Consider the following 21,279-nt stretch of genomic DNA (forward strand, 5'->3'; position numbering starts at 1 on the left):
GTGGGTTAAGCCTCTGCCTTTGGCTCGGGTCATGATCCCAGGGTCCTGGGATCGAGCCCCACATGGGGCTCTCTGCTTGGCGGGGAGCCTGCTTCCTCCTCTCTCTCTGCCTGCCTCTCTGCTTACTTGTGATCTCTCTCTGTCAAATAAATAAATAAAATCTTTAAAAAAAAAAAAAGAAACAAAGAAAGAAAGATCACAACCAACACAAAAGAAATATAATCAATTATAAGAACATATTATGAGCAACTATATACCAGATTTGACAATCTGGAAGAAATGGATGCATTCCTAGAAACATACAAACTACCAAGACTGAAAAAGTGGGAAATCTGGGGCGCCTGGGTGGCTCAGTGGGTTAAGCCGCTGCCTTTGGCTCAGGTCATGATCTCAGGGTCCTGGGATCGAGTCCCGCATCGGGTTCTCTGCTCAGCGGGGAGCCTGCTTCCCTCTCTCTCTCTGCCTGCCTCTCCGACTACTTGTGATTTCTCTCTGTCAAATAAATAAATAAAATCTTTAAAAAAAAAAAAAAGTGGGAAATCTGAACACAGACTGGGTACTGATTTATCCTTCCTTTTCTTCAGATGATAACAGTATTGTGGTTATGATAAAAAAAAAATTCTTCTAGAGAAAAAAATCTTTTAGAGAAATAGTATATGGAGAAAATGGCGTAATATCTGGGATTTGTGGCTTAAAAATGTGATGTGAGGGAATTATAAATAAAGCTGATCATGTGTCAAAAACTGTTGAAGTTGGTTTGTGGGTACACTGAGGCTCATTTTTCTCTCCAGAGTCCCCTGCTGAAACTCTCATCCCTTCTGCTTCAATATGGACTACTTTCTCTCTGGGCCTGATGCACACCTGCTTCTTCAGAACTTCCTTTCACTATTAAATGAGGAATTCTATTCACCCCTTTTCTGTGTTCAATCTCATGTTCTCTGGATCCCACATCTTTCTCTTGATTTACTCTCACGTAATAGTAGAGCACAGCTTCAAATAAATTCCTAAGAAAGGAAGCAGATGTACAATTTTTAGTGTAATAAATTGTATTTATTCTCAAAAGCTAACTGAAAAATACAAATGGGCACAAAATTCTAGGTTGGAAATTATTTTCCTTCACAATGTATTCTATTGCCCTTAGGATTTCAGTGCTACTGTTGAGAAGTCTGAAACCATTCTTTCCCCCAATCCTTCATTATGGTTTCTTCTTTTTTTTTAAGTTTTTTTATTTATTCATTTGACAGAGATAGATCACAAGCAGGCAGAGAGGCAGGCAGAGAGAGAGAGAGGGAAGCAGGCTCCCTGCTGAGCAGAGAGCCCAATGTGGGACTCGATCCCAGGTCCCTGAGATCATGACCTGAGCCGAAGGCAGCGGCTTAACCCACTGAGCCACCCAGGTGCCCCTTCATTATGGTTTCTAGGTAAGCTCTCTGTTTTTCCTCTCTTGAAAATAAAGTATTTTCCTTATAGTCTGGTCCTCTGAAGTTTTACAATATGCCTTGGCATGGGTCTTTTTTCATTCACTATGCAGAGTCTTTGTTGCACTTTAAGTCAGTTCATACCCACCAATGCTAGGCTATTTTCTGGTGAATTTCCTATCCTACATTTTCATTCTAGTAAGATTTTATTTATTTATCGGACAGAGATCACAAGTAGGCAGAGAGGCAGGCAGAGAAGAATGAGGGGGAAGCAGGCTCCTTGCTGAGCAAAGAGCCCAATGTGGGGCTTAATCCAAGGACCCTGGGATCGTGACCTGAGCTAAAGGCAGAGGCTTTACCCACTGAGCCACCCAGGTGCCCCTACCCTACATTTTCTTTGTTCTTTTTTATTATATTCTAGGATCAATCCTGGATCAATCAATCAATCAAACCTGGATCAAATTAGCTTAATTTTTTAGTCCTACTTGAAGAATTCTCGAGTTTACTTTCCCAATCTTTCCACTGTCTCTGTTTGCTTTTAGTTACCCTACATAAAAATTTTCAAGATTCCCTTATTCTTCAACTGATCCTTTAGTAATAGAGCATCATGTTCTTGTTTTACAGATGGAGTATGTTCTCTTAGTCCTCTGAAGGTATGGTAGAGATGGAGGATTAAATTTCTTCTGCTACCTATTTTGCCCAAATTTCTTTCTTTATTTTTTTTTTAAAGATTTTATTTATTTGAGAGGGAGTGAGTGAGAGAAAAAGAGCATGAGCAGGGAGGGGACAGAGGAAGAGGGAGAAGGAAACTCCCCACTGAGCAAGGAGCCTGAGTGGGACTCAGTCCCACCTGAATTAAAGGCAGACAATTAATTGACTGACTGACCCAGTCATCCCCCTACAAATTTCTTTTGTTGTCAGTCTTTCACACTGAATCCTTTCATCAAGTATCATTTTTTAATATTTATTTATTTGAGAGGGGGAGCAGCAGGCAGAGGGAGAAGCAGGCTCTCCACTGAGCAAGGAGCCTGATGCAGGATTAGATTCCACGACCATGGGATTGTGACCTGAATGAAGGCAGGCTTAACCACTTAGCCACCCCATCATCCAATATCTAATGATTCTTGCCAATTACCTGGTAATTCTTATACTGGAAGCCTTCATTAAATATCTGGAATTCCTTGATAACTATGTGGTAATCATGACTAACCATTCATATTCAAGGGTAAGGTACTAAAAACACTGATTAGAACTCACAGGCGTTCTCTAGAAAGATTGGGTGGGGAGTTTAATGCCAATTTTCTGTGGGTCTATTCTCTGGGACCATTCAGATCTTCTAGTAAAGGATTCTCTAATCTTTTGCCTGGGTTAAAGAGTTACTAGCTTGGGCGCCTGGGTGGCTCAGTGGGTTAAAGCCTCTGCCTTCAGCTCAGGTCATGATCCCAGTGTCCTGGGATCAAGCCCCACATGGGGCTCTCTGCTTAGCAGGGAGCCTGCTTTCCTTCCTCTCTCTCTGCCTACTTGTGATCTCTGTCAAATAAATAAATAAATAATATCTTAAAAAGAAAAGTTACTAGCTTATTGCAAAGGCTATCAAGGTTCTGGGAGCTGCAGGGAACTAAATTGAAGGTTTTCCTATTCAGTATACAGACGTTCATGTAATTTGTATGTTTTCACCAAAGCAACTTACCCACATGCTCCACGGTGTCTAAGGATGGCTATGTCTGGAGATTTGTGTTTCAATTTCTTGAGAGAATAAGCCTATCTCCAGTGGAGTTTTAAAGTGGAGGTATAGTTAGGCAAACAGAAATGACCTAGCTTACATGCAGAGGGACCGCGGTATTAATTGTCCATACACAATTTTTTCCCACCAACTCCAGTTTTTAGGCCTATAAACTCATTATTGTCATCAATGATCACAGGTGCTTCTCAATAACTAAGCAACTTTAGGATTCTGTGTGTCAAGCCAAAACTGCCTCTAGTTGGCATCCTTTTCTGTAAAATTTAAGCAGTCTTCATTTCTCATTTTACAAACTCTGGCATGGTATTAATGGGCATCTCCTAGTTTCAAGGATGGCATTTATATATCTTTTTCAAGAATATTTATAATGGTGGGGGGAGTTTTGCCCTGCCATTTCAAAAATCTTTAAGATATAATTATCACTTGGGTACCTGGGTGGCTGAGTTGGTTAAGCATCTGTGTCTAGCCCAGGTCACAATCCCAGAGTCCTGGGGTCAAGTCCCTCATCAGGTTCTCTGCTTAGCAAGGAGTCTGCTTCTCCCTTTCCCTCCTGCCCCTCACCCCTGCTCATACTGTCTCTCTCAAATAAATAAATAAAATCTGAAGAAAAAAAAAAAAATAGAAAGAACTAAGCAGAGAGAGTGTGAACAGCTGTGTCAGTGGGGATAAGAGGGAGAGAATCCCAAGCAGGCTATACACGACCCTGAGATAATGACCTGAGCCAAAATCAAGAGTCGGACACATAACCAACTGAGACACCTTTAAGGCGCACCTCTAACCTGTTCATTCTTTTTTTTTTTTTTTTTTTTTGACAAACAGAGATCACAAGTAGGCAGAGAGGCAGGCAGAGAGAGAGAGGAGGAAGCAGGCTCCCTGCTGAGCAGAGAGCCCAATGCGGGATTCGATCCCAGGACCCTGAGATCATGACCTGAGCCGAAGGCAGAGGCTTAACCCACTGAGCCATCCAGGCGCCCTAACCTGTTCATTCTTAACTTCTGTCTCTCTCCACTTACTTTCTCAATGGAACGATAAATCATAACATTAAGGGCTATGGTTTTATCTTGGTAATGAATGAACTGTGTTTTGAGGAGCTGACAGAACTGACAGTTGACAAAACTCTTGTGTTTTTGCGAGTAGCAAAGCTGTCATGCCAGCTTATCCACAGAACCCATCATTAGCACAGGGATTACTATTCATCTTCATCTTCAAATCTAAATATGTTACTGTTTCTTCTGTAAGCACGCACAGGAGTGAGCTTCTCCAAACGCACTGAACTCACACCAAACTAAACAAGATGTTTGAGAAGGTAATTTTTCTTTGTGGCATATAGAAACTATTTTCTGTGTTCAAGGAACTGAAAAGCTGTATTTTTGTGTCTTGGGTTCACAATTCTTTAAATATGTATCACTTGAGAAGAGTAAGGGTTGGAAAATGGAAAGTAGGGAGGAAAAAACTCCCAGCTTCAGAAGGATTCCCCACTATTCCTTTGCCTTCATCATTCAGAAAGGCTAAACTAAACTTTATAGCTCAACAAAAGTTTCTAAGGCACCATCTTTCTCTCCAGCAAGGGTAGCGAGACAATGATTTATTTCAAGACGGTTTCAGTCCAGGGAAATGCTACAGGACCACCATAACTGCTTAGTTTGAACAGAACTGAAACAATCTTACATACACTGCTGAGAGTGCAGCTGTAGTGGCTGGTTTTACACATTTCCTAAAGTGTAACTTTTAACAGCCCCAAACAAGAAAAGTCCCAGGACTACAAAAGTGCATCCAACACTTTTAGTTACATCAGAGATGTTACAGTATTACAGCCTGATGAGTTTTATTATAGCTTTATTTCAGATCACAGAAATGATCTATAAAATCTTTATTGTCCTCAATAGGAGGTCTTCTCATCTCCCATTAACAAAAAGGTTGCAGTGGAGAAAATGCATTTACAAACAAACAGCTATTACAATATCACAGTGTATATATCAATCCTAGACTTACCCTCAGAAGAAGCTCTGCTAAGATACAGCCAACAGCCCACATGTCCACACCTACACCATACATTCTAGCTCCAAATAGTAACTCAGGGGCCCGATACCACCTGAAGAACAAAAAGAAATGTAATTTTAAAGATGAGATCGGGAGGGAGACAAACCATAAGAGACTCTTAATCTCACAAAACAAACTGAGGGTTGCTGAGGGGAGGGCGGGGAGGGAGAGAGTGGTTGGGTTATGGACATTGGGGAGGGTATGTGCTATGGTGAGTGCTGTGAAGTGTGTAAACCTGATGATCCACAGACCTGTACCTGTGGGGCTAATAATACATTATATGTTAATAAAAAATCAAAAAATTTTTTAAAATGTAATTTAAAAATGCAATCACTAAAGTACTTCTGGGAGAAAACTCCTCAGCAAAACATCATCCCACTGATGAAATTCACTTTTATATATTCCATTAACTCAGGAAAAACTGACTATAAAACCTAGCAGTTCCAGGACACCTGGGTGGCTCAGTTGGTTAAGTATCTGCCTTCAGCTCAGGTAATGATCCCCAGGTCCTGGGATCGAGTCCCACATTGGGCTCCCGGCTCAGTGGGGAGCCTGGTTTTCCCTCTGCCTCTCTCTGTCTTTCATGAAGAAATAAAGAAAAAGTCTTAAAAAAACAAAACAAAACAAAACAAAAAACAAGCAGTTCCATACTGGAAATGACACATATCCTTGGTCCACATACTTTTCTTTTTTTTTTTTTTAAGACTTTATTTCTTTATTTGACAGAGAGTGAGATCACAAGTAGACAGAGAGGCAGGCAGAGAGGGAAGCAGGCTCCCTTTTGAGCAAAGAGCCCGATGCAGGGCTCTATCCCAGTATCCTGGGATCATGACCCAAGCTGAAGGCAGAGGGTTTAACCCACTTAGCCACCCAGGTGCCTCTACTTTTCCATTCTTTTTTTTTTAGAGATCTGGTTCTTTTTTTAAGATTTAATTTATTTATTTGACAGATAAAGATCACAAGTAGGCAGAGAGAGAGGAGGAAGCAGGCTCCCTGCTGAGCAGAGAGCCCAATGTGGGGCTCGATCCCAGGATCCTGGGATCATGACCTGAGCTGAGGGAGAGGCTTTAACCCACTGAGCCACCCAGGCACCCCCAACTTTTCCATTCTTAAATGATTAATGCCTTCTCTCTTCCTGAAACTAACTCTCAAAACCATCCTTCCTCTAAGCCACCTTACTTCCAACTTCACTGAAAAATATTCAAATAATGGGGAAAAAAAAAAAAGAAAAAAGAAAAAACAATTCCATGGACTCACCTATAGTTTTTCGTATTCACACAAGCTCACAATCTGCCTTTCCCATCTGTAACTTCAGATGAATTGTCCTGGACTGTTTTAATGCCAATATGTCAACTTGGGGCACCAGGTACCATGCTCTCTTGCCTATTTTCTAACATACTGAAATTCTTTCTCCTACATCAATGTTTTCTTCTTCACTAGACTTTTCCCACTAGTGCTTGAACATACGATAATTTCTTCAGCCTTAAAAAATAAACTAAAAAACAAAGTAATAAAGAAGAAAAACTTCTTTAGGCTCAACTTCCTGTAACAGCTACCTCCACATTCTCTGGTTATTCTGAAATAACCAGAATAACCTCTTACTATCTGTTTTTACTATCTCCAATTCTTATTTTCTTATCCTTTTTTTTTTTTTTTTAAGATTTTATCTATTCATTTGACAGAGAAATCACAAGCAGGCAGAGAGGTAGGCAGAGAGAGAGAGGGGGAAACAGGGCCTCTGCTGAGCAGAGAGCCCGATGCGGGGCTCGATCCCAGGACCCTGAGATCATGACCCAAACCGAAGGCAGAGGCTTTAACCCACTGAGCCACCCAGGCACCCCATCTTATCCTTTTAAAAACTCTTTCAGGGGGTGCCTGGCTGGCTCAGTTGGTAAAGCATATAACTCTTAATCGCAGGGTCCTAACTTCAAGCTCCAAGTTAGGCCTACAAGGAGCTTCCTTTAAAAAAAAACAAACAAACACGGATGCCTGGTGGCTCAGCTGGTTAAATGTCTGCCCTCAGCTCAGGTCATGATTTCAGGGTCCTGGGATTGAGCCCCACATTGGGCTCCCTGCACCACCCTCTCCCTTTGCTTCCTCCTCGCTGTTTATGCTGTCTCTGTCTCTTGCTCTCTCTATTGCTCTCTCAAATAAAATCGTAACACAAAACAAAACAAAACAAAGAACTAATCCTACACAATATAAACTTTCAATTTTTTTTAAACCAGTTCTTACCTGGTTACAACCTGATGTGTATAAGCTCTATTGGGACTCCCAAATGATTTGGCCAGGCCAAAATCTGCCAGTTTTAGAACTCCATTTTCATCTAATAACAAGTTGTTTGGTTTTAGATCCTGTATCATGGAGATTTTAAATAAACATGTCAGCAGGTGGTAGAGAATACCATAATGCTACATTTAGTTGGCTTAACTTTAAACTTGGCAAAAAACAGGGTAAAACCTTAAATTTACACAACAATCAGTACTTTTTTTTTTTTTCATTAAAATCTTACCAATGCTAAAAAAGACTGGTTATATTACTTGGTGAGACCTTGGATCAAGACCTTGGGTCACTGAGCTTCAATTTACCTACCTCAGAGGGTTGCTGTGAGGATTAAATTTAGCGTTTTCTATAAAGAGGCTACTGCCTCTTTAAAGTAAACAGTTCCTGCTATTTATTTAATAACAGTAATACACAGGAATTTCAGTAAATAAAAATATGATGCATTTAGAGAGGATGAGGAACAAATTCTTCAAAATATATACTTTTAGCAATAACCTAAAAGGGATTCTAAGTTAAAGGTATGAGAATTACTGACTATATGTATTCTTAGCTATTTATCTAAATAGAGTGCCTAAGAAAATCTATCTATTGATATTATCAGCCTTATTTCAAGAGCTGAATGTTTCTAACATTGACTCAACCATTTCAGAAACTTCATTACTTCACAGAATTTTAGAGTTACTCAAATATTTTTTCTAAAAATATTTTAGTGTTGTAGAACTTAATCCAGACTCACTGTATTTTTTTCCCCTTGTCACAACAGTATAGGTATAGCACAAAGAACACTGGACTTAAAGCCAAAACATGCAGATTTTAATATTCTGTCAGTTACTAGCTACTGACCTTGAAAAAATATATATAGCCTTGGTCACATGATATAGCAACTTAGCTTTTCACCTAAGAAAAAAATGAAGAACTGGGTCTCTTCTATTTCTAAATTTTACGTAGCATTTTATGATCTTCATGTCACTACCTGGTAGAAAACCAGGGAACACCAGAGGGAGTTCTGAACACTGAAGGGAATACCCAGAGGAAGATAGGGAAAAAATGGCCGGGCTCTATTTTTATTTTAAAATACACATATTTAGATCATTTATGTAATAACTGACTATATTACACTTGACTAAAACATAAAGAATCAATCATACTTGGTTAAAAACCTTACCCTATGTAGAATCCAATGCTGATGTAAATATTCTAATCCTTGAAGAGTCATCAACATGTAGGCTTTGATGTGTGATGGTGTCAACACAAGACTATTATCCTTTATTATAACCTGTAAACCCGGTGTATATATACAATTATTCCAAATAAATCACACCATATAAAATCACATACAGACATAAAATGAGTTTATCCATCATATAGGAGAATCTGAAGAAACACTGCCTAACTCTCCTTAGGAAGCACTGTGAGAATTTCCAGTTACATGATTAGGGCAAGTATCTCTGCTGGTGCATTCTTTCCTACTTCTTTGTTTAAAAGGCATTAACACAGTGAACATTTGTTGTTTTGCTTGCCCCAGGATGTATAGCCCCTTCTGATAACAGCATTCAGCATTCCTTTGCGGTATCACCTGGTTAAAAAAGAACTGACCACTACCAGTGTCCTCTAGAGGTAGATACATGACCCATGCGTAGCCAACCACCACAATGAAGCCTGCTGTCCAAAAGACTGGTTTAGGGATGGACATGTGATCTAAGCCAAGCTAATCCAACAGGCCAACTACTTCTGTTAGAAACTAAGGGAACAAAGCAGCTCTTAAGGATATAAACCTGAGGTGCCTGAGTCACTACTCTGAGAAATTAAGCGCATGAAGAAAGGCCACAAAGAAGAAAACAGAGTCGAGCTAAAGTGCAAGACTGAGTTTTCCATGGCATTATTTGAGAACTGTGCTTAAAGCCAGTTTATTCCTACATTTGTAAGTTATATTAGCTAAAAGTTCCCATTTTCTTTTTTTAGAAATCAGATTTAGATAAAAGGTACCTGGGCCACCTGGGTGGCTCAGATGGCAGGCGGCTCAGGTCATGACCCCAGGATTCTAGGATCGAGTCCTGCATCAGGCTCCCTGCTTTGCAGAGAGCCTGCTTCTTCCCTCTCCCTTTGCCTGCTGCTCTGCCCCACCCTGCTGGTGTCTTCTCTCTCTCTGTCAAATAAATAAAATCTTTTAAAAAAAAGGTATCCAAATTGGCAAGAAGTAAAACTTACACTATTTACAGATGGCATACTATATATAGAAAAACCTAAATATTCCACAAAAAAACTACTAGAACTGATCACTGAATTCAGTAAAGTTGCAAGATCCAAAATCAATATGCAGAAATCTGTAGCATTTCTAAATACTAATAATAAAGTAACAGTAAGAGAAATTAAGAGAATAATCCCATTTACAAAAAAAAAAAAAAAGAAAGAAAAGAAAAAAGAAAAAGAAAGAAAAAAAAAGAAGTCAGAGTTAGGCAAAATATGCCCTTTTCAGTGCATAGTTCCATGTGTTTAACAAAGACATCCAGTTATGTAACCACTATCAAAATCAAGATAAAGTCCTTTAAATCCCACCCCTACCCTAATTGCCTCAGGCCCCTCTATACCTAATACTTTCCTCTACTCCCAACCCTGGCCACCACTGACCTGATTTGTTTCTTTAGTTTTGCCTTTTCCAGAATATCATATAAGTGGAATTATGCAATATATAGCATTTTGAACTTGAGTTCTTTCATTTAGCATAATACACTGAGATTCCTCTATACTTTATACGTATGAACAGTTCATTACTTTTTATCCCCAAACAGCATTCCATTTTACAGCTATACCACAGTTTGTTTATATATTCACTAGAAAAGGTATTTGGATTGTTTCCAGTTTCGGCAATAATGAATAAAGCTGGAAATCTGTGTACCAAATGATTTCTGTGTAGACATATTTTGGTGTCTCTTAGACAAATATCTAGCAGTGGTATTGCCAGATCATTCTTTAGCTGTGTATTTAACTGTTTTTTGTATTCTCATCAGCAGTGTATGAGAATTTTAGTTGTTCAACATCCCTGGATTGTCAGTTTTTTTATTTTGTTTTGTTTTTTAAAGATCTTATTTGACAGAAAGAGAAATCGTAAGGAGGCAGAGAGGCAGGCAGAGAGAGAGGGGGAAGAAGGCTCCCTGCTGAGCAGAGCCCAATGCAGGGCTCGATCCCAGGACCCTGAGACCATGACCTGAATTGAAGGTAGAGGCTTAACTTACTGAGCCACCCAGGTGTTCCTGGATTGTCAGTTTCTGAGATTCAGTTAGTATTAAGGAAAAACCCAAGATCTTATATTCTCAAAAGTAAAATAAAAAATTTGGGTTTCAGGGCACCTGGGTGGCTCAGTGGGTTAAGCTGCTGCCTTCGGCTCAGGTCATGATCTAAGGGTCCTGAGATCGAGTCCCGCATCGGGCTCTCTGCTCAGCAGGGAACCTGCTTCCCTCTCTCTCTTTCTGCCTGCCTCTCCATCTACTTGTGATTTCTCTCTCTCTCAAATAAATAAATAAATTCTTTAAAAAAAAAAAATGGGGGTTTCAAAAGGAGGCTATTCTGTGATAATATGGAAAAGGAACTCTAAATTCTCAAAAGGCCTAATATTCATTTCTCTAAAAGTAATGTCAATAAGGTACAAGGAACTTGGTAGACAGAAATGCTCTGAAATCCCAATCTCTGTATATAACACTGGGAATATGGCTAAATGACTCAGAAGAAAAAAGGAAATAAGCATTTAGGATCTCTTCTGATAAAAAGAGAAAAGAAAGTTCTCTAGGAATCTTAATCTTACCTCTAGATCAGTTTCCATAAAATCAAAGACAAGACTAATATTAGATTTATGTCCAAAAGCATCAAGGAGCTGCAAAGCAAAATTAAAAAAATAAATAAGTAAATAAAAATGTGATTTCCCATAAAATATTTGAAAAGATTATACCAACTAAAGTAATTCTTAAAATTTAAACAAGTATCTGGACTGTTGACAATTCCCAACTAAATCCGAATTATCTTATTAAATTTGACATTTATCCTTTATATTGCTAGGAATTAGTAATTTGAGGCACAAAAATACTAAACTTTGTATTTTTTAAAAGATCTTATTTATTTGAGAAAGAAAGAGATAGAGAGCATGCACAAGCAGGGGGAGGGGCGGAGGGAGAGAGAGAAGCTGACTCCTCGCTAAGCCAGGAGCCTAATGCTGGGCTCAATCCCAGGACTCAAAGATCGTGACCTTAGCCAAAGACAGACACCTAACCAACTGAGCAAGTAGTTGTGCCTAAACCTTAGTATTTTTTTTTTTTTTTTTTTTTTTTTTTAAAGATTTATTTATTTGTCAGAGAAACCGCGAGCGAGAGCGAGCACAGGCAGACAGAGAGGCAGGCAGAGTCAGAGGGAGAAGCAGGCTCCCTGCGGAGCAAGGAGCCCGATGTGGGACTCGATCCCAGGACGCTGGGACCATGACCTGAGCCGAAGGCAGCTGCTTAACCAACTGAGCCACCCTTAAAAAGTCACTAAATACTTAAGTTTTCCTCCAAAATTTTGAGGGTTATAATTAAGAAATAAATTAATGAAAACTTCACCTCAGTCTGCAATTTTGTGCTCAATATTTAAGAAAATCCTATAAATAGAAGTGGTAGCTATCATTCCTTATATGCACCCTCTATGCCAGGCTCTATTTCCAGGTACTTCACAAGCATTCAATCAATGAACTAGTCTTACTACAACCCTCGGAGGTGGAGTTATGGCACCGAGTTATAGGGGAGTTTACTCAAGGTCTTATACATGCTAGGGCTCTCGAGGCTTCAAAATGATTTTTCACAAAATTAGGCCATATGCCCATGTTAAACTTATTCCATCAGTTGCAGAGTTTTAAAGACAATGCCTAGAGACGCCTAGGTGGCTCAGTCAGTTAAGTGTCTACCTTTGGCTCCTGGGATGGAGTTCCCGGCTTAGAGGGGAGTCGGCTTCTCCCTCTGCCTCTGCCCCTCCCCATCTGTGCTCACGCTTTGAGTATGGCACGTGCTCTCTCGCTCTCTCTCATGCTGTCAAAATAAAGAAATAAAATCTTAGGGGCGCCTGGGTGGCTCAGTGGGTTAAAGCCTCTGCCCTTGGCTCTGGTCATGATCCCAGGATCCTGGGATTGAGCCCCACATCGGGCACTCTGCTCAGCGGGAAGCCTGCTTCCTCCTCTCTCTCTGCCTACTTGTGATCTTTCTCTGTCAAATAAATAAATAAAATCTTAAAAAAAAAAAAAAAGAAATAGAAACTTAAAAAACTTTTTAAAAAAAACAAAGACACTGCCTATAGAATCAATTAGAACAGAAAATATCTATTAGCCTGTTAAATTTTTAAGCTTTTTTACAAGGTTCACCTAAAGCAATTCATCTTGCTGAGCCTTCAGTCAACAACTACCACATTCAGAAATGACAGGGTCCCAAATCCCAGAAACAATTTAGATCATACTCACACCAATTATATTTGGATGACTTAGCTCCTGTAATAATTTTATTTCTCTTAAGGCTGTTCTATTTATACCTATATGAAAAGGCAAAGCAAAATGTGAAAAATAACTCTGATATCTCAAATCTTAAAAACGTTATTTTTTGGGATTGGTTAGTCTTTCAGGAAATAGCAGTGAATATCCTACAGAAAAATAAGGGCCATTTTGACAGTTTTTTTGACATCTGGTTTTATTTTATATTACTTTATTTTTAAAATAGCTTAAAATCACTATGATAAATGGTGAAAAAAAAAGTATTCACTTTGTAGCAGATCCCTTGAGAAGACTGCTGGAATAACAATATGACAGTGTGTAACATTAAAGCAATAAATAAGTCAACAGCTTCCTCTTTCTTGCATTATGAATATTAGGAACAGATTCTTGATGCTAACAGCAAAATAGTGGTAAGACTATTATCATTCCCAATACAAAGGATAGAACTCAAAATTAAAAATAATATCTGGTACTATCTGTTAAATAGAAGATGGGTCCTTTTCATAAAAACTAGTTCTTGATGACTAAATAAGACTTAACATGCTAGCACACAAAGCTATGGAGGAAAGGTAAAAACATGTTTTCTTCCATTCGTCTATTTCAGTGTGAGCTTTCCATACTTCATTGAGGTTGTATCCTGAATTTTCAAAGTAATCAGTTCAGAGAAAATTTAAAAAAAGAGTGCTTGCAACAATACCTTAAAGAATGATGAAGACAGCAAGACAAGTCACTGATAACCTTGTTGCCTTACATTTACTCAGATGACTTGGTTATGTGACTCTTAACATCCAAATGGTGGGTATCACAAACGTCCTGTCTCTATCCTGATTCTCCATGCTAAGTTTACTCTTCTAGCACCCTGCAATAACCCTATCTAAACCGCTCAAAACAGATACGTTGCTAACTTCCTTAGTGAGAATAAAAACTTTTCCTGTTCTGTCAGATTATATTGAGTACTCACCATCTTTAGCTTCTGATCTATGTCCAAGTTTAATCTGGTGGGGGGGGGGGAAACCCAAACACATTAAAAATGTATTATTTAGACTTAGTGCATAACATATAAATACTTCAAAAACTTAGCCACAACAAGAATATGTAGCAACTTATATGTGGCCAGTAAGCAAGAAGCGAGTGGGAAATCATGAATCTGAAAGGCAAAATTAACAATATAAGAAAGGACCAAGTACCTATCATGCCTTGCCCCTTAAGTTTTTGAGTTACATTCAAGTAATGGAATTAAGAAAATAAATGCCTCCTTTATCTCTGCAAGATTAAATGTGGAAAAGTTACTGAGGGCATACTGACTAATAAACAACAACAAAAATCACTTCAAGTTGGCCTACTTGGGAGGAAATATATGACATACAAACATAAAATAACATGTTTAATATGCCCAATAACATGTTCTTAGGGAACACATTTTCCCAAGAAGAAAAATTACAAATTATGATGGATACAAAAAATGGTTAAACTGTTGTTACCATTAATATACATAACAAAGCAAAAAAATTGCATTAATAGGTTTAGGCTTACACCAGTCTCCTACTCACTGCTTTATACAATGACTACATGTAATTAAAAAAAAAAAAAAGCCCAAAACAATTACTTCTGGAAAAACACAGCTATTCTACCTTTAAAAATATCCCCCAGCTAAATGCAAAATGGTGCACCCACTGTGGAAAACGGTACGGAGGTTCCTCAAAAAACTAAAAAGATAATTACCATATGATCCAGTAATTCCCCTACTGAGTATTTACCCAAAGAATACAAAAACACTAATTTAAAAGCTATATGCCCCTCTATGTATACTGCAGCATTATTAAAAAAGCAAACAGAATATTAAAATAGAATATTACTCAGCCACAAAAAAGAACGAAATCTTGCCATTTGCGACAACATGGATGGATCTAGAGGGTATAACATTAAGTGAAATAAGGGAAAGACAATACCCTATGATTCATTCATATGTGGAAATTAAGAAACAAAACAAACTAACAAAGAAAAAAGAGACAACCAAGAAACAGTTAACTAGAGAGAACAGGTGGCTATCAGAGGGGAGGCTGGGGGAGGCTGGGGGAAATAGCTGAAGAGGATTAAGACTACACATCATGGGGACGCCTGGGTGGCTCAGTGGGTTAAGCCACTGTCTTCGGCTCGGGTCATGGTCCCAGGGTCCTGGGATCTATCCCCAAGTCGGGCTCTCTGCTCAGCAGGAAGCCTGCTTCCTCCTCTCTCTCTGCCTGCCTCTCTGCCTGCTTGTCATCTCTCTCTGTCAAATAAATAAATAAAATCTTTAAAAAAAAAAAAAAAAGACTACACATCATGATGAGCACTAATATATAGACTTGCTGAATTACTGTATTGTACACCTGAAACCAATGTAACACATCATGTTAGGTATGCTAGAAATAAAATTTTAAAAATAAGAATCTTGGTAATGATAAAAATAGATTAAAAGATGTAAATATATAAATATATCTTCCAACTGTATACTACAAACACAACTTTTTACTTAAAGGTAAAATACTATAGCACTAAAAAATATAAGGCACTCAGCAATAAATTTAACAAAAGATGTGCAAAGCTTTCCAAAACTAAGTAATAAAATGATATAAAAACATGCTTAAAATGAGACCAAAATAAACACACTCATGGATAGCAGGACTCAGAAATCATATATACGTCAATTTTCTTTAAGTTCAATGCAATCAAATCTAAAGCTCAACAGCATTTTTTAAAGAACACTGACAAACTGATTCTAAACTTTACATGGAAAAGGATCTAAGAACAATTTAAAAAATTTTTACATTTTGTAAACACAATAAAAATACATTGGTTTCAGGAAGCCATCTACTTCATTACCCAGATTAAACAACTATCAATATTTCACCACACTTCATTATTCATTATTCATCTTCATTATTCATCCTCCCCTTTCTGCTGAATAAAACAAACCTCAGATTTCATGTCATTTCATCCCCATGTACTTAAGTAGGCATCTCTAAAACATGGACATTTTCTTACATATTCAATATGCCATCCTCATACTTTTTTTTTTTAAAGATTTTATTTATTTGACACAGAGAAAGAGAGCACAAGTACGCAGAGAGGCAAGCAGAGGGAGGGGGGAAGCAGGCTCCCTGCTGAGTAGAGAGCCCGATGTTTTCATAGAGGTGCATATACTTTTAGTGCGGGCCTCGATCCCAGGACCCTGAGATCATGACCTGAGCCGAAGGCAGAGGCTTAACCCACTGAGCCACCCAGGTGCCCACACCTTTATTTTTAATTTTTTTTTTTTTTAATTTATTTGTGAGAGAGACAGTGAGAGATAGCATGAGAGGGGAGAAGCAGACTCCCTGTGGAGCTGAGAGCCCCATGCAGGTCTCAATCCTGGGACTCTGGGATCATGACCTGAGCCGAAGGCAGTTGCTTAACCAACTGAGCCACCCAGGTGCCCTGCCATTTTCATTCTTAACAAAATTAATAATAATGCCATAGCAGTATGTAATACCTAGTTCATATAGAATTCTCTTGATTGTTTGAAATTTCCCAAGTGGCAGATAAAGTAGCCAAGATAATTTTGAAGAAAAACAGGTATGCTTAACTTATCAGATTTCAAGAGTTTTGAAAGACAGTAGTAATTAAATACACTATAGCATCTGAGCAGGGATGGAAAAAAAAAATAAACTAATGGAAAAAAAAATAGTGTGTCCCGAAATGGATCCAAGTATATACTGGAACTCAGATTACAACTAAAGGCAAAACTTGGCGTTACAACCCACCAGGAAAAGGACAGACGATCCATAATGCTGGGACAGCAAGGAAAAAAATACTGGATCACCCTACTACACAAAATAGAAAAATTAATTCCAGATAAAATAAAGACCTAAATGTGAGCAGCAATGCTTTAAAATTTTTAGAAAATAGAACCCTTAATAACCTGGACATAGGCAAGCACATAAAAAGGAAACCCATAAAGGAAAAAAAAAAAATGGATAAACTCAACCAGAACAGAACTATAAATTTCTGTGCCCCAGAAGACACCATATATAAACAAAGTCTAGCCAAAGACTAGGAGAGGATACCTGCACTGCAAATTTCTGACGATTAATGTTCAGAATATAATAAAGAATTCCACTAATCCACAGGAAGAAAAAAATTTAAGCACCCTAACAGAAAAACTGCTAGAAAAAAAAAAAAATCTAAAAAGCCAATAAATCTAAGAAAAGATGATCAATCTAACTGGTATTCAGAGGAATATTAATTGAAACAATCATATACCAATTTTGACCCAGGTAATTGAAAAATGTTGTAAAATCTGACAATACAAACATGGTAAGAATGTGGAGGGAGGTTAAACTCGTCCAACCACTTTGAAGAGCAATGTGACAATATGTGGTGAGGGTGATGCTGTTACGTGCCCTAAAACAGCAATAATTCACAGATGGTTTCAAATATGGATATATTCTCTAAAGAAACTGACATGAATAGGCATCTCTGTAGGACTATACTAAGGGAAAACATAAAAAAATAACAACAAAATAGGGCGCCTGATTAGCTCAGTGAGTTAAGCCGCTGCCTTCAGCTCAGGTCATGATCCCAGGGTCCTGGGATCGAGCCCCACATCGGGCTGTCTGCTCTGCAGGGAGCCTGCTTCCTCTTCTCTCTCTCTCTCTGCCTACTTGTGATCTCTGTCAAATAAATAAAATCTTTAAAAAACAACAACAAAATAGCCTAAGTGTACATCAACAAGATTTTGACAGACAAATTTAAGTGTAATTATACGATGGAATCTAATCACCAATGATCAGAAATAAACCATATCTACATGTATGCATGTAGAAGATTTCAGCAATCATGCTGATTCAGGGGGCACCTAGGTGGCTCAGTGGGTTAAACCTCTGCCTTCAGCTCTGGTCATGATGGCAGGGTCCTGGGATGGAGCCCCACAATGGGCTCTCTGCTCAGCAGGGAGCATGCTTCCCCCTTCTCTGCCTGCTGCTCTGCCTACTTGTGATCTCTCTGTCAAATAAATAAATAAAATCTTTAAAAAAAAATAATGTTGAGGACGCCTGGGTGGCTCAGTGGGTTAAAACCTCTGCCTTGGGCTCACATCAGGATCCCAGGGTGGTGGGATGGAGCCCTGCATCAGGCTCTCTGCTCAGCGGGGACCCTGCTTCCTCCTCTCTCTCTGTCTACTTGTGATCTCTCTCTGTCAAATAAATAAATAAAATCTTTAAAAAAATAAAAAATAAAAAATAATTAATGTTGATTCAGAAAGACAAACTGTAAAAGAATATTTACATATGTGGGGGTGGATGGGCAGCCAGCCAGGCACTGAGAGAGAAATAATCTCAAAAGCCACCAATAGAGGATTGGTTAAATAAATGGGGAATCACAAATTGAGTATGATCTTTTTAAAAAGATGAGGTAGACATCAATGATAATTTATTTTTTATAAATTTCAAAAGAAATTAAATATTCCACTTACCTCTAAACGTGCTTTTTTTTAAATTTTAAAGATTTTATTCGACAAAGAGACCACTAGTAGGCAGAGTAGCAGGCAGAGAGAGAGGGGGAAGCAGGCTCTCTACTGAGCGGGGAACCAGATGTAAGGCTTGATCCCAGGACCCTGAGACAATGACCCAAGTGGAAGGCAGACGCTTAACCCACTGAGCCATCCAGGCACCCTATCCCTCTAAACACAATTTAAAATTCCAAGATACAATAGGTGAAAAAAAATACAGAAAATTCATTTTTTGTAAAATTAAACGTGTTAGTAAATAAGTGTAAAACTTTATAGCAGAAAGACTAGATAATGTCTAAATTGAGGCTTCAAACGAGTTAGGAATTTTGAAGAAGAAAACAGATTCAAATGGCAACAGGAACAATAAGGAGGTAAGGACACCTGGGTGGCTCACTAGGTTACGCCTCTGCCTTCAATTCAGGTATTTATCCCAGAGTCCTAGAATGGATCCCCACGTGGTGCTCCCTGCTCCTGGAAAAGCCTGCTTGCCCCGCTGCCTGCTGCTTCCCTGTGTGCGCTCTCTGTCCCCCTTTCTCTGACAAATAAATAAATAAATAAATAAAATCTTTTATAAATAAATAAATAAATAGAAGGAGGAGGTGGAGGTCACCTACCCCACCAAGAGACCTTGAGGTCTGACAAAAACCTCTGAGAGGATTACTGACTTCAGCAGCACAGGAAAGAACAAGCAACCCGGCAGCAAAACACCTGAATTTAAATGCTAGTTTTAGCCATTAGTATCTGTGTCATTTTGACAACTACTCAATCTCTCTTAGTCTCAGGTATCTCAAATGTAAAATCAGGATATTTTCCCTACTTCATATGCCTATATGGAGGGCTAAATGAAAAGAACGTAAGTGAAGATGCCTGACATGTAAAAAATTAGCTACATACGACCCAAGTTTCTTGAATGAATGCAAGTAAAAAAGTTACTTTTTTAAAAGGCACATCAATGTTAATGCTCATGAAAGCCTTTCAAGGAAAATCTGTACACAGAAAATGCAGATGATACACATGACGGATGCGGTGTGGCAGAAACCGTGACCTGGGAAGATCACGGCATTAAACAGCTCTGAGGAACCAGCAGATGGGTACTTGCTCCCCTTGCCTACGTCTAAAGTTATAAAGCAAACATAATATATAGCTTCCTCCTCATTTCTATTCCAATTAATGGAACATCAACAACAAAACTAATTCAACCCGAGTTCCATCCTAGAACACAAGACATTAATAAACTCCGTTTTCTCTGAAAATGACATAAATATCTCATTAGCAGAGCACGGCCAAGTGTCGTACAGAGCCCAGGCATCAGCTCATACATACAGATATCTTCAGAGACTGAAGGAAAAATAAGACAGTAACTCACTTTCTTAATGGCGACAATTTGGTTGGTGTTCTTGTCTCTGGCCTTGTAAACCGTGGCAAACTAGAGAGAAAAACAGAAATAATCTAAGCTTGTGGGAGCTTTTTTGTGTTTGCCTTTTTACTTCTTCAGATCTGGAGAAGCAAAGACCTCGGGGTTCTTGGAGCGGATTCGCGGCGGCGTGGAACGCGGTGAGGCAGGCCACTTCCCATTCCAGTCTATCCTTCAGAAAGGACAGAGCCGCGTAGGGGCTGCCCTCCAGGGTAAACACGGGGGCAGCAGGTGCGTCTGGGCAGTCTCGTCCAAAAAGGAGTAGCCAGGTCAGTCCTCTTGACCCCACCAGAAAATCTGTGAGGGTGTGAGGCGGCCTGGCGTTCTCCGTTCAGAGCCCTGCGAATCCCACCCGAGAGCCTCACCTGTCCCTCCCCGAGGAAGTCCAGTTTCTCATAACGCTTTGCTCGCGACTTCACGTCCACCGCCATTCGTCGCACGAAAACTCGGCTCCAACTGAAAAGGGCAAGCTTCCGCGACACCAGGAATTTAAAGCTACCTAAGTACCTCCAACAGCCACTTCCGTTGAGTGAGAGCCGGCGCTTTATTAGCTCCGCCCCACTTCCGGTTTGGGCTTGGGCGCTGCCGAGTAAGTCCGGCTAGAGCCCGCCCTACGGAAGCTGCGCGGGGCAGGGTTCGTTGCTTTTCTGCGCCGTCCCCGCCCTGTCACGCCGTAGTCTGTTGGTGCCGGAAGCGGTGTGTTTTCGCGGTTGACTATGTCACCCTGTTACCGTTTTAACATAGGTATTCCCTTCAGTACGGGGGACAGGTCAGCGTTCTGATATAATGTTCTGAGTTCGGGATTTAATAGGTGTGTGTGAGTGTGGAAGACTTGACCTTATCCCTGATCTCGCTGTCTGGTTCTCGGTCAAGGGCGTCAGTCGCGATGGTTGCTATGGACGCTTAAGCGTCGCAATCGCCGGTTACTTAGAAGAGAGCCCAGTTCTTCAGGGCTGGTCAAAACGCTTTCTCAATTCAGTTCTTTGTTGAAGGACTCCCCGGGAAACAAAATCCAAGTCAACTGAAGAATTCCGTGCCGTGGAACAGAATTCTGGCCGTCAGTTTTCTACTCTATAAAATGGTAATAATAAGCTACATCATAACTGGTTGTGATGACTAAATAAAACACCCAGAAAGTTAAGACATTGTAAGTGCTCAATTAAGTGTTAATTTTGAGCAGTACTCAACTTTGAGGATCATCAGTTTTCATGCATATTAACACGTTACACACATAACTCACTTACTTATCGAATGTATATTGAGCACTTACTATGTGCCTGGCTCTGTTGCAGACTGAGAAATCGGCAGGGAAAAAGACAAAGATCCATGCTTTCCAACGGAAAGAAATAAAATACG

The 21,279-nt window shown here is 39.4% G+C and overlaps 1 protein-coding gene across 4 annotated transcripts in view; it reads right to left on the reverse strand.

Annotated features, from left to right (window-relative positions):
- CDK7 (cyclin dependent kinase 7) overlaps positions 1 to 20,453 on the reverse strand; it is a 37,888-nt gene extending 17,435 nt beyond the window's left edge. For 2 of the 4 annotated variants that reach the window (XM_032336063.1, XM_032336062.1), the window contains exons 1-8: positions 20,289 to 20,453; positions 19,876 to 19,935; positions 13,944 to 13,977; positions 12,956 to 13,023; positions 11,282 to 11,350; positions 8,648 to 8,758; positions 7,435 to 7,553; positions 5,152 to 5,251 (exon numbers count right to left, since the gene is read on the reverse strand). In XM_032336063.1, coding sequence (XP_032191954.1) covers positions 5,152 to 5,251; positions 7,435 to 7,553; positions 8,648 to 8,758; positions 11,282 to 11,350; positions 12,956 to 13,023; positions 13,944 to 13,977; positions 19,876 to 19,935; positions 20,289 to 20,354 — 627 coding nt within the window. In that variant the 5' untranslated portion in view covers positions 20,355 to 20,453. Of the gene's footprint in view, positions 1 to 5,151; positions 5,252 to 7,434; positions 7,554 to 8,647; positions 8,759 to 11,281; positions 11,351 to 12,955; positions 13,024 to 13,943; positions 13,978 to 19,875; positions 19,936 to 20,288 lie in introns of those variants that run through there. The other 2 variants (XM_032336065.1, XM_032336064.1) reach the window with 2 other exon arrangements.
- Positions 20,454 to 21,279: the final 826 nt, after the last annotated feature.

This window comes from Mustela erminea, chromosome 3, assembly GCF_009829155.1.
Source record: "Mustela erminea isolate mMusErm1 chromosome 3, mMusErm1.Pri, whole genome shotgun sequence".
Classification (NCBI taxonomy): Eukaryota; Metazoa; Chordata; class Mammalia; order Carnivora; family Mustelidae; genus Mustela; species Mustela erminea.